General features: G+C 39.0%; 1 protein-coding gene across 2 annotated transcripts in view; it reads left to right on the top strand.

Annotated features, from left to right (window-relative positions):
* The window catches only part of ADAMTS18 (ADAM metallopeptidase with thrombospondin type 1 motif 18), a 78,717-nt gene that overhangs the window by 53,243 nt on the left and 12,050 nt on the right, over window positions 1-13,424 (top strand). For both annotated transcript variants that reach the window (XM_074157936.1, XM_074157937.1), the window contains exons 17-18: window positions 8,886-9,027; window positions 10,594-10,720. In XM_074157936.1, coding sequence (XP_074014037.1) covers window positions 8,886-9,027; window positions 10,594-10,720 — 269 coding nt within the window. The remainder of the gene's footprint in view (window positions 1-8,885; window positions 9,028-10,593; window positions 10,721-13,424) is intronic.

Raw genomic sequence — 13,424 nt, forward strand, 5'->3', positions numbered from 1 at the left:
AAGATTAAAGAAAAAAAAATTTAATGCCAAATAGCACTTCTATTTTCATCCTATCAAATTATGCTAAACGGTTTTATTAAGATTTAACATTTAACTGGAGGCTATTGCTCCTATGAGAGCTTATTTAAACTTCCCTTGTATTTTTATTGAAATACCTACACCACTGGCATTGGTAACTAGGGATTCTAACGACTGAAAATGTTACAGTTACGTGTTCCCCAATTATATATATCTATGAGCTGTAGTTAAGATTTTTTTTCCTTTCAATAATTTAAGCAACATTCAGCAAGCTGAATTCTGAAAAAAAAATGCAAAATTTTGTCTGGTCAGAGATCTGCATAATTTATGACTTACTAATAACTAAGCAGCAAAAATGCCAATGAAAACTGAAGAAATATGCTTTTATGAGAATATACACATATTGCTGAAGAGCTGTTTAGAGCAGTAATAATGAAACAAATCCTACTTCAACTCTAAATACCAGAAACTGATAGAAGGCTGAAAAAAGGAATGTTTAAGCATACTGCATTGTCGCTTTGGTTTTATTTTTATTTCATCTGTAATTTTCAAAGAAGCATAACAACCCAAAAATGTCTTGCTAGCAATTTTTTACCCAATTAAGTTCATTTTCAGTAAGATAAGGCTTTGCGGGTTTTGGACCTCAACTTCTTCCTGTAATGCTTAGAATTCTTTTTCTTCATTTTTTAATTAGGTTGTATTCAAAAGAAATTTAATCCTTATTTTCTAGATTAGGTTTTTTTCTCCCAGAAGAATTCAGTGCAAGCCCTTGTAAAAACGCACACTGCAGGTATTGAGAAACTGAATAAATTGCATGCATAAATACAGGAACTTTTATTATTCAGGAGAGCAGAAAGTATAATTTTTTGTAGGTGTATTTATTGCCATTCCACTCTGATCTGAAAGACAGATTAACACAGGTTGTGCCTGTTTAACTTTGCAGTCAGACTTTTGCTAGACATTTGTGTGGTGACTCGAAGGGCCCACGTTTTTGACTGGGTTTCTGGCTGCAGATCCACCTGCTCCCACCCAGAAACTGAGGCTCTGCACGTCCTCTGAGCAACACTCCCAGGAGAGGATGGGACCAGCGCGCTCCAGGTCCAGACAGGTCTGGCAAGTCTGCGCTCAAGGCGATCACTTCCTTTGAAATGCAGTCATTCTCCAAAATATTTTCTTGAAAGAGACATTTAAGGCATGTATTAAGAGAGAAGGATGAAACCCAAATAAGAACAAAAAAAAATCTTAAAATTCCCTATTGTCTTGCATATCACAAGTTCGGCCTTGGAGTTCTACAAAATATTTTGTGTTTATATCTTACCTACAGTATGGCCCCATGCATATATTTTTCTATCAGGTTTTTTCAGTTGTTCAGCAGAGCATGTATTATTTAATCAGACTTTGCAGTCCTAAACACTGTTCAAAAACGGATAAGAGACAAGAAAAAGACTGATAAAGTGCTTTTCTTATTTACCCTGGAATTTCACAAAAAGAATAAACACACATACATATTTACATATATTCTATGTATGTAATTATGGGAACGAGTTATACCAAAGAAGGCAAAGGGCAGCGAATCTGTAATTTAACAAGGTTGTGGGAGAAAAAATACAAACTATAGTGGCCAAATATTTTTGGAGGAGGAGGAGGAGGAGAATGTTGTGAGAAGAATGTGGAATTATATGTGTAGGCCTAGCATTTCCTGAGCACTGCTACTGGACGTGTAAATCCATGATGAGATGTTAGAATTTATCAGAACCCTTTCTGCATTGCTCAAGAATTAATTTCACACATGGGGGGAAGGCAAGGGAGATAACCCAGCAAACCAGTGCCCTTCAGAATTTGTGTATCTATATCCTTCTGAAGTTGCAGTCAGTATTATTGATACTTGGGTGATTGTGGGTTTGTAGAAACCAATAAAAGCTGAAATGAAAAAATATTCATGGATTCAGAAGGCAGTTCCCGGAATGTTCAGATTCAGGCTAGACGAAATAACAGACAAAGGTCAAAATGGTAGAAATTTGATAGTTAAATGATAATCTAGGATCAGAAATTAATACCAGGTTTTTAAAATATGGTCTCTGTAGCATAATTGTCTCATCCTAAATGGAAACATGCTGCAATTTTTTTTAATGTAGTTGAATATATTCAGCTCGTTTATCTGTCATTTGGTCATAGGTAATCTAAGGTCAGCACGTTCAGTTTAAACACCTTGTCAGCGTGTTTCTGTTAACTGACAAATACTTAACTTGAGGAGAAACAAACAGTAAATTCATCATTCATTTATCTAGCTTTGGAAACCAGGGCTGCCAGTGGCACCACTAACTGCTGAAAATACTTCCCAGAAGGGGCTGGCAGAGCACGAGGGCCATGGCCATCACAGGGCTCTGGTGACACAGAACTTGTACGGGGTTCACTTGTCACATCCATTTGTTGAAATATTCAGTCACCCTCCATGACTGACCCAAATTACGGGAAAGATTCTGAAAGGGCAAAAGAAGCTGAACTGTTATGTGGGCGTGAAAACCACTGCGTGACCAGGCATTGATAAACGAACTTAAAAACACGAAAGATTAATAATTTGTTTTCCATTCCATCAATAAATGGATGAAGAATTGACTGATTCGAGAACTCCAAGCCAATTTGAGAAAGGACTGTGAAGTTTTTCAGGACAAGATAGGATCAGTGTCCGCACTGAAGTTTACCTCAAACTTGGTGAAATATTGAATCGAGAAATTGTGAAATCTTTGTGGGAAAAAAGAGAGCTTATTTTGACAGCAGTAAGTAACAGATGGAAAGGATGCTTTGTGAAGAGGCAGACATTCACAGGAAGACAAGGTGAAGGGAGCTTCAAGGCAGGAATACGTCTAATTAAAACCAGTAAATCACTTCCTCTTTATCAATAGGGAAAAAAAGAGAAAGGAGGCCAGGTGGAATGACTTTACTGATGATCCTGCTGCCACTGGGAGAAAGCCAAGTTGCAGTTATAAAGCATTACATTTATTATTAGCTACTAGATGATAAATTTGTACTGATTTCCCCTAAAGAGAAAGTAAGCTAAAGAGAGCTAAGATGTGCTTATAAGATACAGATGTTGATTCAATACAAGGGATAAAAGGGTTCTCCTCTGGTGAGGAGAGATTAGCTGGACAGTGTCCCTGAAGGGTGTACGTTTAGCATGTGAACACTAAAAAAATGGAGACACAATAACAACAGAAGATAAATTTGAAACAGCTGAAGTAGAAATGAGATCATATAGGACCTTTCAAGGATATTCTTTTTTCCCTTTTAATGACCTTAGTGGACTTTCTTGAAAAGCAATAGTTTGTCATAAGCTTTTAGTTAAGATCGTGTTTAAAGTGACTTTCGAAATACTGAAGAGATACAACCCCTTTTGTTTTAAAGTTTGGCTTAAGTAAGCAACGGATAATTCTTCCTGTACTGGTGCTTTCCAAACAGGTGTTCTCTCACTTTCCTTTGAAGCTCCTGGTGTTGGCCACTGACAAGGATCCCATCCAATAACTGCCCATTCAAGGCAACGATCCTTTTTTAAAAGCTGTTTTAAAACAGCTTTCCACCAGCGTCATAAGCCACATGCTTGGATTTATCCCACTGAAACCAGAGCAAATTCATGAAAGTCAATGGAATTAATCTTGATCGGACAGAGACATCAGAATCTGGCTTAGGATTTGGATGTTACAACATTTCCTAAACAGCAGGTAGATTCACGGTGGGTGAAAACTGCAGGTCTTGCAGGTATAACACAGCCAGGCACTGGGCTTCCAAACACACAAACTTCCCCACTGCCCTTACTGGTGCAACTGATGGCCCACTGCAAAGAGCTGAACTCTGTTACATCCACCCAAAGAAATTACCAAAGACCTACAATGCGTGAGAGTCACCCAGGAAATGTAGATACGATTTGAAGACTCGGATCAAAGCTGCCGTGGGTGATGGGATTCAAGGTTTGGGCTTGTGCCCGTTTTGTAAATTAGGCACATGCAGAATGAGTGAATATGAAAATAGACGAAGCACAGACGGGTAAACAGTGGCTATTCCTCTACCTGCCGCCTTCTCTATGCTCAGCTTCCCTCCCTAAGTCAGCTGTAAATGTCGATTAGTCCTTCACAGAGAGGAGTCGTCATTTTTTTTGGCTTCTTACATGCCAGGCATGAGTATGCTTTCCTACACACTGGACAGAATATTATGGAAGAAAAAGGAGTTTATCTTGTGTAAATTAATCAGTTTTAACTTAGTGTGTTGCAAGTAACTTCACATACACTTTTTACAATAAAAAACACCTGAAAAGCAGCGAGTCAGTCCTAACAAAGCAATGTTGATAGACTCTTCAACAATTTGACCTGCAAAATGGAGTATTGTATCGGAAACTTAGGCTAGCCATGGGAAAAACAAAATCTCCAACAAAGGAGCAGATGCACAGCTAGTTTAGCAAATGTATTGGTTTAGCTTTGAAATCAAAATTAGCAGCAAAAGGAAAAGGTTCTTTACTCAAGAGAATTCAATTTATCCATTGTTTTAACATTTTGTGCCCTAAGCGAAAGGCACAGTTCTTTTTCTTCAGCACAGATCTGGCAGATTCCAGCCGTAGAGTCTGTGGTTTTCAAATTCAAGAAGCTGTAAATTTTATAACTCTGCGCCCTGCGGTCAGAGCTGCTGAGTGTTGTGTCTGAAGTCAGGTGGTTGGTGTGTTAAAGGTAGACATTAAACAGTTCTATTGAGGAACTGGAAATGTTTAAGGAGGTTGTTTGCCAGCTGTAAATTTGGGAGCAAATGCCAGTTGGCTGAAAAGATGCTGGAATGCATCCAGTTAAGTAGACTAGCACTGGAGGTCTTTCCAAATTTGTAGGTCTGATAACTTGGCTGTATATGCAGACTTCAGTTATTGGGTTGTTAAGGAAGGGCTTTATAATGAATGTTTGAAAATACGATAGAAAGCTTTTTATATGTTCATTACTTTGGCAAAATTGCAACTTCGCAATAGTATTGCATTCCTGATGAAAATGTGGTTGAACATTATACATGGTATATACTGTTTTTCAGCTGAGTGCCAGGGATGTTAAGTCTATGGGTTTGTGCCCTGCAATATTTTGTCTCCAGTGCTTTTCCAGAGTTTGATTTTGCCTTTTTCCTACATAGCTTTCCTACAGGAGGAAAGAGACCCTGATGCAGCTCTTGCTTTGTAACCATTCCCTCTTGTAGCCTGCTGGGTAGAAGGGGCTGTAGCTTTGGCTGCCGGCCAGGGCATGGAGAGGAACTTCACTTCTTCTGCCTGTTAGACTCGTGTCCACTTTCCAAGGCGCGAGAAGGGGGTGTAGCCCGAGGTCTCAGTATGTGTATGGCCCCGCCTGGCCGGGGTACAGGATTTACCCACCGGGCACTCACTCAGCCAGAGGGTGAGAGTTTTGTACATCGTTGTGGGTTGTTCTCTGGAGTGAGAGATGCCAACAGGTCTTGTTCGAACTCGTCCCAGATCATTTCCTCTTCATTCCCTTCACTCTCTTGGAGCAGCGGGAGAATATTGCTCTAACAGGAGTAAAACTGGTTCCCACTTTTATCTTCTCATCCTCCCTCTTTTGTGCTCTGAATTCTGCTGTTCAGGATGCATTAGTCCCGTTTCTTGCCTCTACTATCACAAAGTAAAGGGCACTTTCAGAAGACACATGTTCGGTCTAATACTTTAAGGTATTTTTATTAGAAAAGTTTTAAGCTTTACTGTTTTTTTGGCCACTGACATAGCCCAGTCTTATGACAGTTGTCAAAATGAAATGAGACGTGGGCTAACCCTTCCACAAGGTCTTGAGGTACGGACAAAACCTCCTCCTCTGTTGACACATGACTTGCTAAAAGGCCAGATAGAATTTCAGCCGCTGCACTTGAAGGAACACAGAGCACCCACTGAAACGGGAGAAAGTGCATCCTCACAGGACCATGGAAGAGGAAATCTGACTTTGACTGTTCATACATTAGCCAGATCTTTTCTAACACAAGAAGAAAATAAAGCCGCTCTGAAATTGTTTCTGGCTGCCTAAGACGCTGAGATCTGTGCTAATACCTTGGACTCGTAGGACCTTCCAATGAGTAAAAGCAAATTAAAGCATTTTGAGGTCTGGTCTGTAAGAAGAACCAGGAAACGAATTGTTTTAGTTAAATAGTTTTGCAGGGCTCAATTCTTATTAGGGTTAACACATCTATTTTTTTTCTGAAGCACATGTTCTGAAACTCTACGCATTAGATGTTTGTCTTCATTTGTCCTTAAGAGAAGGACAGTAGAGCGAAAACATATTACTGCAACCTGTTTTTTCTAAAAACTCTAATTCTCGTGGACTTGAAGTTCAAGATTCAAAGTGACTGTGGAACAGCTGTTTTAACAGAGTTGGACTTTTTGCTATCAGAAGCTGGACAGCTTTCTAAGAATAAAAATTTATGTAGAAGAGAGATTTTCCTTCATTTGAAGCGGCTGTTAAATCTTATAAAACTTTTACATCAGATATAGTGATGAATAGCCAAGGAAAAGAGAAAGGTCCTGAAAAGAGTTACACTGGTAACGGTTTGAATAGAGCACAGCAAACAGGGCACAGAACTGCAGGGTGATGAATGAGCATAAAGTAAAATACAGAAACTTTGTAATACACCCATTAGTGAGCAGCTTGTGCTGTGAGCACGGAACGGGGCAGAGCCTTTCTGGAAAGAGAGTATGAGATCCAGGGATTCAGAGAGTATCTGTGCAGGGCAGCAGTCTCAATTCCAACGTTTCCTAATTTTACAGTGTTTGATTTTAATCCTGTTCTTGTAAAATTGTTGTGATATATACATAAATATATGACTTACACCTAAAACAGAGATAGTAATAGTATTTCTATCAAGAATATTCAGTAAAAACAGAGAGGTCAGTAACCACTCTCTGATCTGTTAACTCCGTAATCTCATGGGTATTCCAAGGTGCTCATGAATGGATCTCACCTTGGATGGGTGAGATGAAAAATTTGATATTAAATACTTTAATTTTCCTGTGCTTGGAGGATCTTCTAACCTGAACCTTCCAACGAGAAGGCACATACTCTCCAATTCATTTGGAAGTATTTTGCCTTTTACAGTCCTAATTGCTGTGTTCTCAGTTTGGATCATTATTAAGGTTCATGGACTGAAATAAAATCTTTAGGTACTGAGAACGTAAAATATAGCATCCATTTTTCTTTCTTCTAGAAAAGTAAACATTATGCAGTCCAGCTCCTTCATGTGCTCAACATTATTGAGCTGCAGGTCATGTAAATTTTGTCTGAATTTTCACTGTCATGGGTAGTTTCTGTTTTCCAATAGGTACATTTTCAGAATACTTTAAAACCCTTGGCTACATTTCAAAATGTTATTATATTTCTAGCTCTTAAATGACATAAATGCACATTTGTTGCTATTTCATGAAACCAGTTTATACAGAGATCAGTTCTACCTACATGGATTGCTCAAGCGCTCAGGTTAGACATTGTGGGAACTTAACTGATATTTTATTAGTCTTTTGAATGGTAGTCATTAGCATAGACTGAAACTGTACTTGAAATGCTAGTGCTTATCAGAAAGCATATTTAGGAACTGAGATTAATTGCACCTGCTCTTTATATTACCATGACCAGATCCATACTGGTGAAGAATTAAAACTTAGTAGAGCTCTGTAACTTTTTCTATTAAGTTTGAATATAAAGGCACTTTGCTGCCAAAAATAGTTTCTAAAATAAATGTTGTTAAATAGACATTTCTCCCCAAATTTAGGAATGTGTCAGATGTTCATGCATCTTGCATTGATTATAATTCAGACTTGAAATGAATGCAGTCAATTTTAGGAAGTTGCCTACATGAAAACTGCAATATAATTCACCACTAAAATAGTACATCCCCTGAGAGCTGGGCTCCCCAAGTTAAACGCAAAGATTGTTATTATAGTCAGTAATCACACTTTCTATAAATTTTCTAACACTTTATGCTAACACCATGAATAAAAGATTTTTCCAGTCCTTCTTCCCTCATAGACACTCAGGGATGGGTCCTTCCCTGGACTGAAGCTTTATCAGCTTCCATCAGCAGAAGAAAAATACCAGCTGAGGATCTTCCAAACAAACTTTATCACTAGTCTGCACAGAAAAAATTTTTTGACAAGGCAAAAAAAATGATCTGTTTTATACCCTCAGCCTCAAGAAAAGAGGAAGCCATTTCTAACCACCTCTATTCCCAGTCCCCACACAGCTCTACTCCTGCTTTGCTCAGGCTTCTTCAGTAACGCGTTTGAGTCCTGGTTACTCCATGGGCACAGGCTCACAGAAGGCACTCACTCACAGAAGGCACCGCAGAAGGATCACTAGCCTGGACTTTGCTCACTAAAATAGAGGAAATTTCTCCCATCCCTAAATCCTTAATCTACCCACTGCACTGCCAGTGAGTCCCCAGGGAACGCAGGGACCCACTTGTTGAGGGCCAGTGGCAGGAGCAGAGCACCGAGGGCTGGGGCAGTGACTAATGCTGCACTGCCCAAAGTCTCTGGATATTTCACATCTACTTGAAGGCATTTCTGCTTCACCAGGATTCTGATCTAAAGGAGCGTTATGCTGAACCGCGCATTTCTGCACTCTTCTGTTATACGCCCTGCAGGTGCTAGTCCAAGGGAACACTTTGCTGTTTAGGAATTATGTTGATGGTATTTAGTTTATCAAAAAATTAGGTCTCCTGAACATGGTGTGTAGAAATATATTGTGTATCACGTTTAGTTCATCTTCCTGCAGGATGACAGAATCACTTTCTTTTTTTTTACCCCCTCCCCCTTTTTTTTTTTTCTTAAACAAACCCCAAACACTCCTCCATAGATCCTGTTACAAGGCAAAAATCCTGGGATTGCTTGGGAATATACGTTTTCCAAAACCAACAATGAAAACAAGACAGCAGTCAAAAAGCACAGCTACTCCTGGGTGACGGTGCAGTCAGAGTGCTCAGCTACCTGTGGTGGTGGTAGGTAACTTCCCAATTGCTAATCCTCTTCTTTTTCACTTTTTTTAAAGCATATCAAACATTTCAGCTGCCTTTAATTTTGCAAACGTGTATCCATACATACAGGGGGTTACACTGAACAGCCGGTCCCTATTTTTTTGTCTGACAACTTATAACATAGATGAAGTACCTTCTACTTCCTTTATAGTACAAAAAAAGTCACACCAGTCTCAATTCATGTCACTTGCAGTGACTCGGTCTTTTTTCTGTAGGTCAATCCAGTGCACGTAATACCTTGCTGTTGAAGTAACGTGGGAATTAAATATGTGCTTTGATGTTGTTGTAATTTGGGAACATAGAAAGATACCAAATAACAAGTAAAATTTATTTTACCTGTAGAGGGTAATTGAAGACCCAAATATTATCAAGACCTTTACTGACAGTTGCACCCTGATCTTCTCACTGTTTAATTACAAATATTTGAGTTCTGCCAGGTCAGAGTCTGAAATTCTATATAAGCTAAGGATTTCTTATTACCATATTCCTCTAGGTATTTGCTTTGTGCAGACCATCTATTTGTCTTTCTAAATCCTGGATATTCTGTCAGTGAAAATAATTCTAGGCTGTAATGAAAGCAGAAAACTGGCATGCGGGGGGTCCTGCAAAAAGAATTGAGAAATAAAATTTTAGCAGCCTTTAAATTGGAACTGGGTCATTTAAGTAAGACTATACAGTGCAGTTGCCTTTAATACCAAAGAACAGAACTGGGTGACCAAGGAAATGCCATGTTGTGCTCCTGTACTGGCAAAACAAAGTCCAGGTCAAATTCAGGACTATCTTGCTAGTGTGTTGTCAGGCTTCACAGCCTTGCAGCAAACTGTTTATGGAAGAATGACCCACCAGGAGCCCTGCAGACATAAAATACGGCAACTGCATTTTTCTTGCTTCCCTTTACAACAAAGGGAGGTTGCAGCATGGATATAAAGATGATGGAAACAACCGTGTTTCCAAATCTGACTTGCTGTGCCCAATGAACCGTGTGTGAGGTGAACGATACATCTCCATTAGAAGATGAAGCTATAAAATCACCTCATCTCTTACGGCATCTGTAGTCTCCTCTGTAATCTGTCCTGACGCTGACGCTGGGCAGAGTTGAGGTACAGGAACCTGTGGAATTCTGTAAAGTCTGTAAAGATGGACTGTAAAAAGTTGCAAAATGTTTTGTTGCAGTTTTCAGGCGCGTGAGGAGAGCTCTCAGCAAGCGCTGCTACTTCCTGCAGGGAAGGAGCATTTGAAGAATTACTAATTTTTGCTGGGGGAAGATTCTGCAAATATGCTGTTTATAACTAAAATGTTTCATCTGACTTCAATAGTACCTGTGTTACAGAGAAAGAAATTAATGTTAAAAACATGTTGCCAAATTAAATCCCGTTTTATTTAGTTCAAGTCAGTGGAATTGTACCAAGGATGAGCTTGGACTTGTTTAGTTAATACTCTTCCCTACTACTTTTTCTCTTGTATTTTGAGTGAATATTGTATTTTGAGTAAACGTTTATTTTACTGTATTTTTTTCTAATACTTCCACAGGACACATTACAGCAAAAGCAATTTGTTTAGAAGATCATCGTACGCGAGTGAATTCCTCCTTTTGTGGCCCGAGGATGAAGCCTTTAACTGAAACAAAACTATGCAATACTGATCCCTGCCCAGCATAGTAAGTTCTCTTTATTTTTGTACCTTTTCGCTGTGCCTTATGACTGAGTTTGCCACGAAAGAAGTCCTCTCCGACAGAATTGTATACTCTGCTAGATGAACCCACTTTTATTCTGTAACATAAACCAGTAATTGTTTAAAAATGTTAGTTGTGTAGGCTTCTGCCCAATGATAACAATCGAGGCGGTATTTCTAACGTTGCTAAGTGAGCCCTCCTGAGGACTGTGTGCAGCTCTGTCACCATGCCGGGGTTAGCTATGTGACACTGAGTAAATCTCAGTTACTTAGGGGCCTGTTCTGCCACCTTTTCTCACCTTGAATCAATAAGACCATTTCCTGAGTAAAGTGCTACTCCCTGTGTGGAAGCTTGGCCCCGTGACTCAGATTCCACATATTAGATTAGGTTAAAAGAATCTTGTGAAGTGTAATTAGTGATTTTTGGACAAAACGTCCCACAGGGTATTATGATACCGAGAAGAGGACTATCTAAACCAAATAAATCGTCAGCAATGCTCCTTGTGCCCACAAAAACAAATATGAAGACATTGCCTACGTGAACAATCTTATTTTCTAAAAGACATAAGAAAGGTGAGATGCAAAGGAAGACACGGACATACAGATAATCATTTAGAATCCAGCTGGTCTAAATCAGTAGAACTCTAAACACAAGGGAGTTACACTGATTTATAGTAGCTGTGGTACGGGTCCCTTGGTAGAAAAAGTGTGCTTATATAATTAAACACAGTATTCTGTGCCTTACAAATAAATGGGTAGATTTAAGGACACAGTGGCCATCTTCTGCTGATGTTTTCACTTTTGGATTCCCGAGTCCGCAACTTTAGCATTGCTTTAATTTTATACCAAAGATCAGAAAAGCTGTATTATGTTGGACAAGACATTTTGACTGCCAGAACAGGAGATTTGCTAAAGCAATTATGTTGAAAAAATTAAGAGTGTTTCTGTGGGAAATAAAGACAGTTGAAGATACGCTGAAGTACAGAGGCAGGAGAAGGCAGAGGAAATGGAGGAAAGCTCTAGACCCGGTGTCATCTGCTGGTTTTACTCTGCGGTGATAAAAGCAATGGGTGGTAAAAGCAACTGGCTAAGCCCATTCCCATACTTCATGAAATATCACATTTAATGGAGTTTAATAGGAAGCGTTCCTCACCTCCTCCAGTCCAGAAGAGGTTGGTGGGGCAAAGCAAAAAGATGTGTATGTTCTGCAGTGGCTTTGTTCTTACATAAAAAATCCATAGTTTGCAATATGTTGAACATACTGAAAAATAGTCCAGTAATAGTTTGGAATTTCCTCCAAAATTTGAAGATTACAGCAGAGTACACAAAATCCAAATGGCAAATTACACACTATGACCACAAAACGACAGAGATAAGGTTTAAATAATGGTAACATGTGACATGAGAGCCCCATGTTCCTTCTTCAGCAGTTTCTTTAGATTGCGTTTAGCCACATGATTTTCTCAATACCAATTTTAAGTAATCTTTGTAGCCAAACACCATCTTCTCATTTGCGACTTATCTTCTGCCAGAACTATCTTTATCCAATGAACTCAGTATCATACACACAGAAATGTATTGTCTGTGATGTTCCCAGGAGTCTTAGAGCTGTTTTAGCTTACCTTGGTTTTGATGTGGCACTGTTAGGATACAAAGCTTCACCAAATTCATACTCAATTCTATTGACCACACAGAAGTATTTCCATTTCTATTAAACAGAGATCCCCATGAATTGTGAACACCCAGTGATGTACCAGTCACTGAAAATGCTGAATATCCATTTTGACACGCAGTGCAATGCTTTCATCCTGAAATTGCTCTGATATTCTTAGATTTACTATTTTAAAACACAATTAATGACTTGAACACTAAAAAAAGTACAAAAAGAAAAACCATTAAGCCCCAAGCCGCCTTCAGGGAAAACAATTCAACTCAAGAATTAATTATTTTTAAAATCCTTAGGATATATTAATGCATGGAGGATCTACATGTAAGACCATGTCTTAAATTAACAGATTGCCATTCCGCTGAGTGAAACTATGCCAGAATATCTCTGCCGAGCAATCTGCCCAGAAAGTCACGGCATGTAGTATCTCCCATAAAACCGACACTGCCAGCATCACAAAATGTACTATTAATAAATTCCGTGGAGGAAACAAAGAATGCTTAATAGCCAGCAAATAAAGCAAACACAAATATAGCCGGCACAATAGGCAAGGGAAGGAGGTGAATAACAGATGAGATACAAGCGTGTCAATTTTGTGACATAAAAGAGGCTCCAGACTTATAAAGGTCAGCGAGGAGTAATTGCTGCATAAGAACAAAGACTTATTAGTCTGAGTAGGAACAAACTACTGTCCCAACAGTAAGAACACAGAAAGGCGTCGTTACTGCACACTGTTGTTGGATTTCAGAGCTGCCAAATCTGCTCATAATTATTTCGTTATTTGAGCTAATGAAAGATACTCTTGGATCACAGCCCAGATAATCTTGGAAAATGGCAGTTTACTAGACGACATTAAAGTAGGTTTATTGCCCTCTCCTCTGTGAAGAGAGGAACTTTCTGGGCAGTTATGGTGAATAAACTCTTAAAATGAACACTTTTGGTTGTTCTACCAATCACTGATGTCAGAAACATCAAGGTGAACTAATTAAAAGTTGTAAAAGGGATTAAAACTTAACTTAATTCC

Source organism: Numenius arquata, chromosome 13 (assembly GCF_964106895.1).
Source record: "Numenius arquata chromosome 13, bNumArq3.hap1.1, whole genome shotgun sequence".
NCBI classification, from domain to species: domain Eukaryota; kingdom Metazoa; phylum Chordata; class Aves; order Charadriiformes; family Scolopacidae; genus Numenius; species Numenius arquata.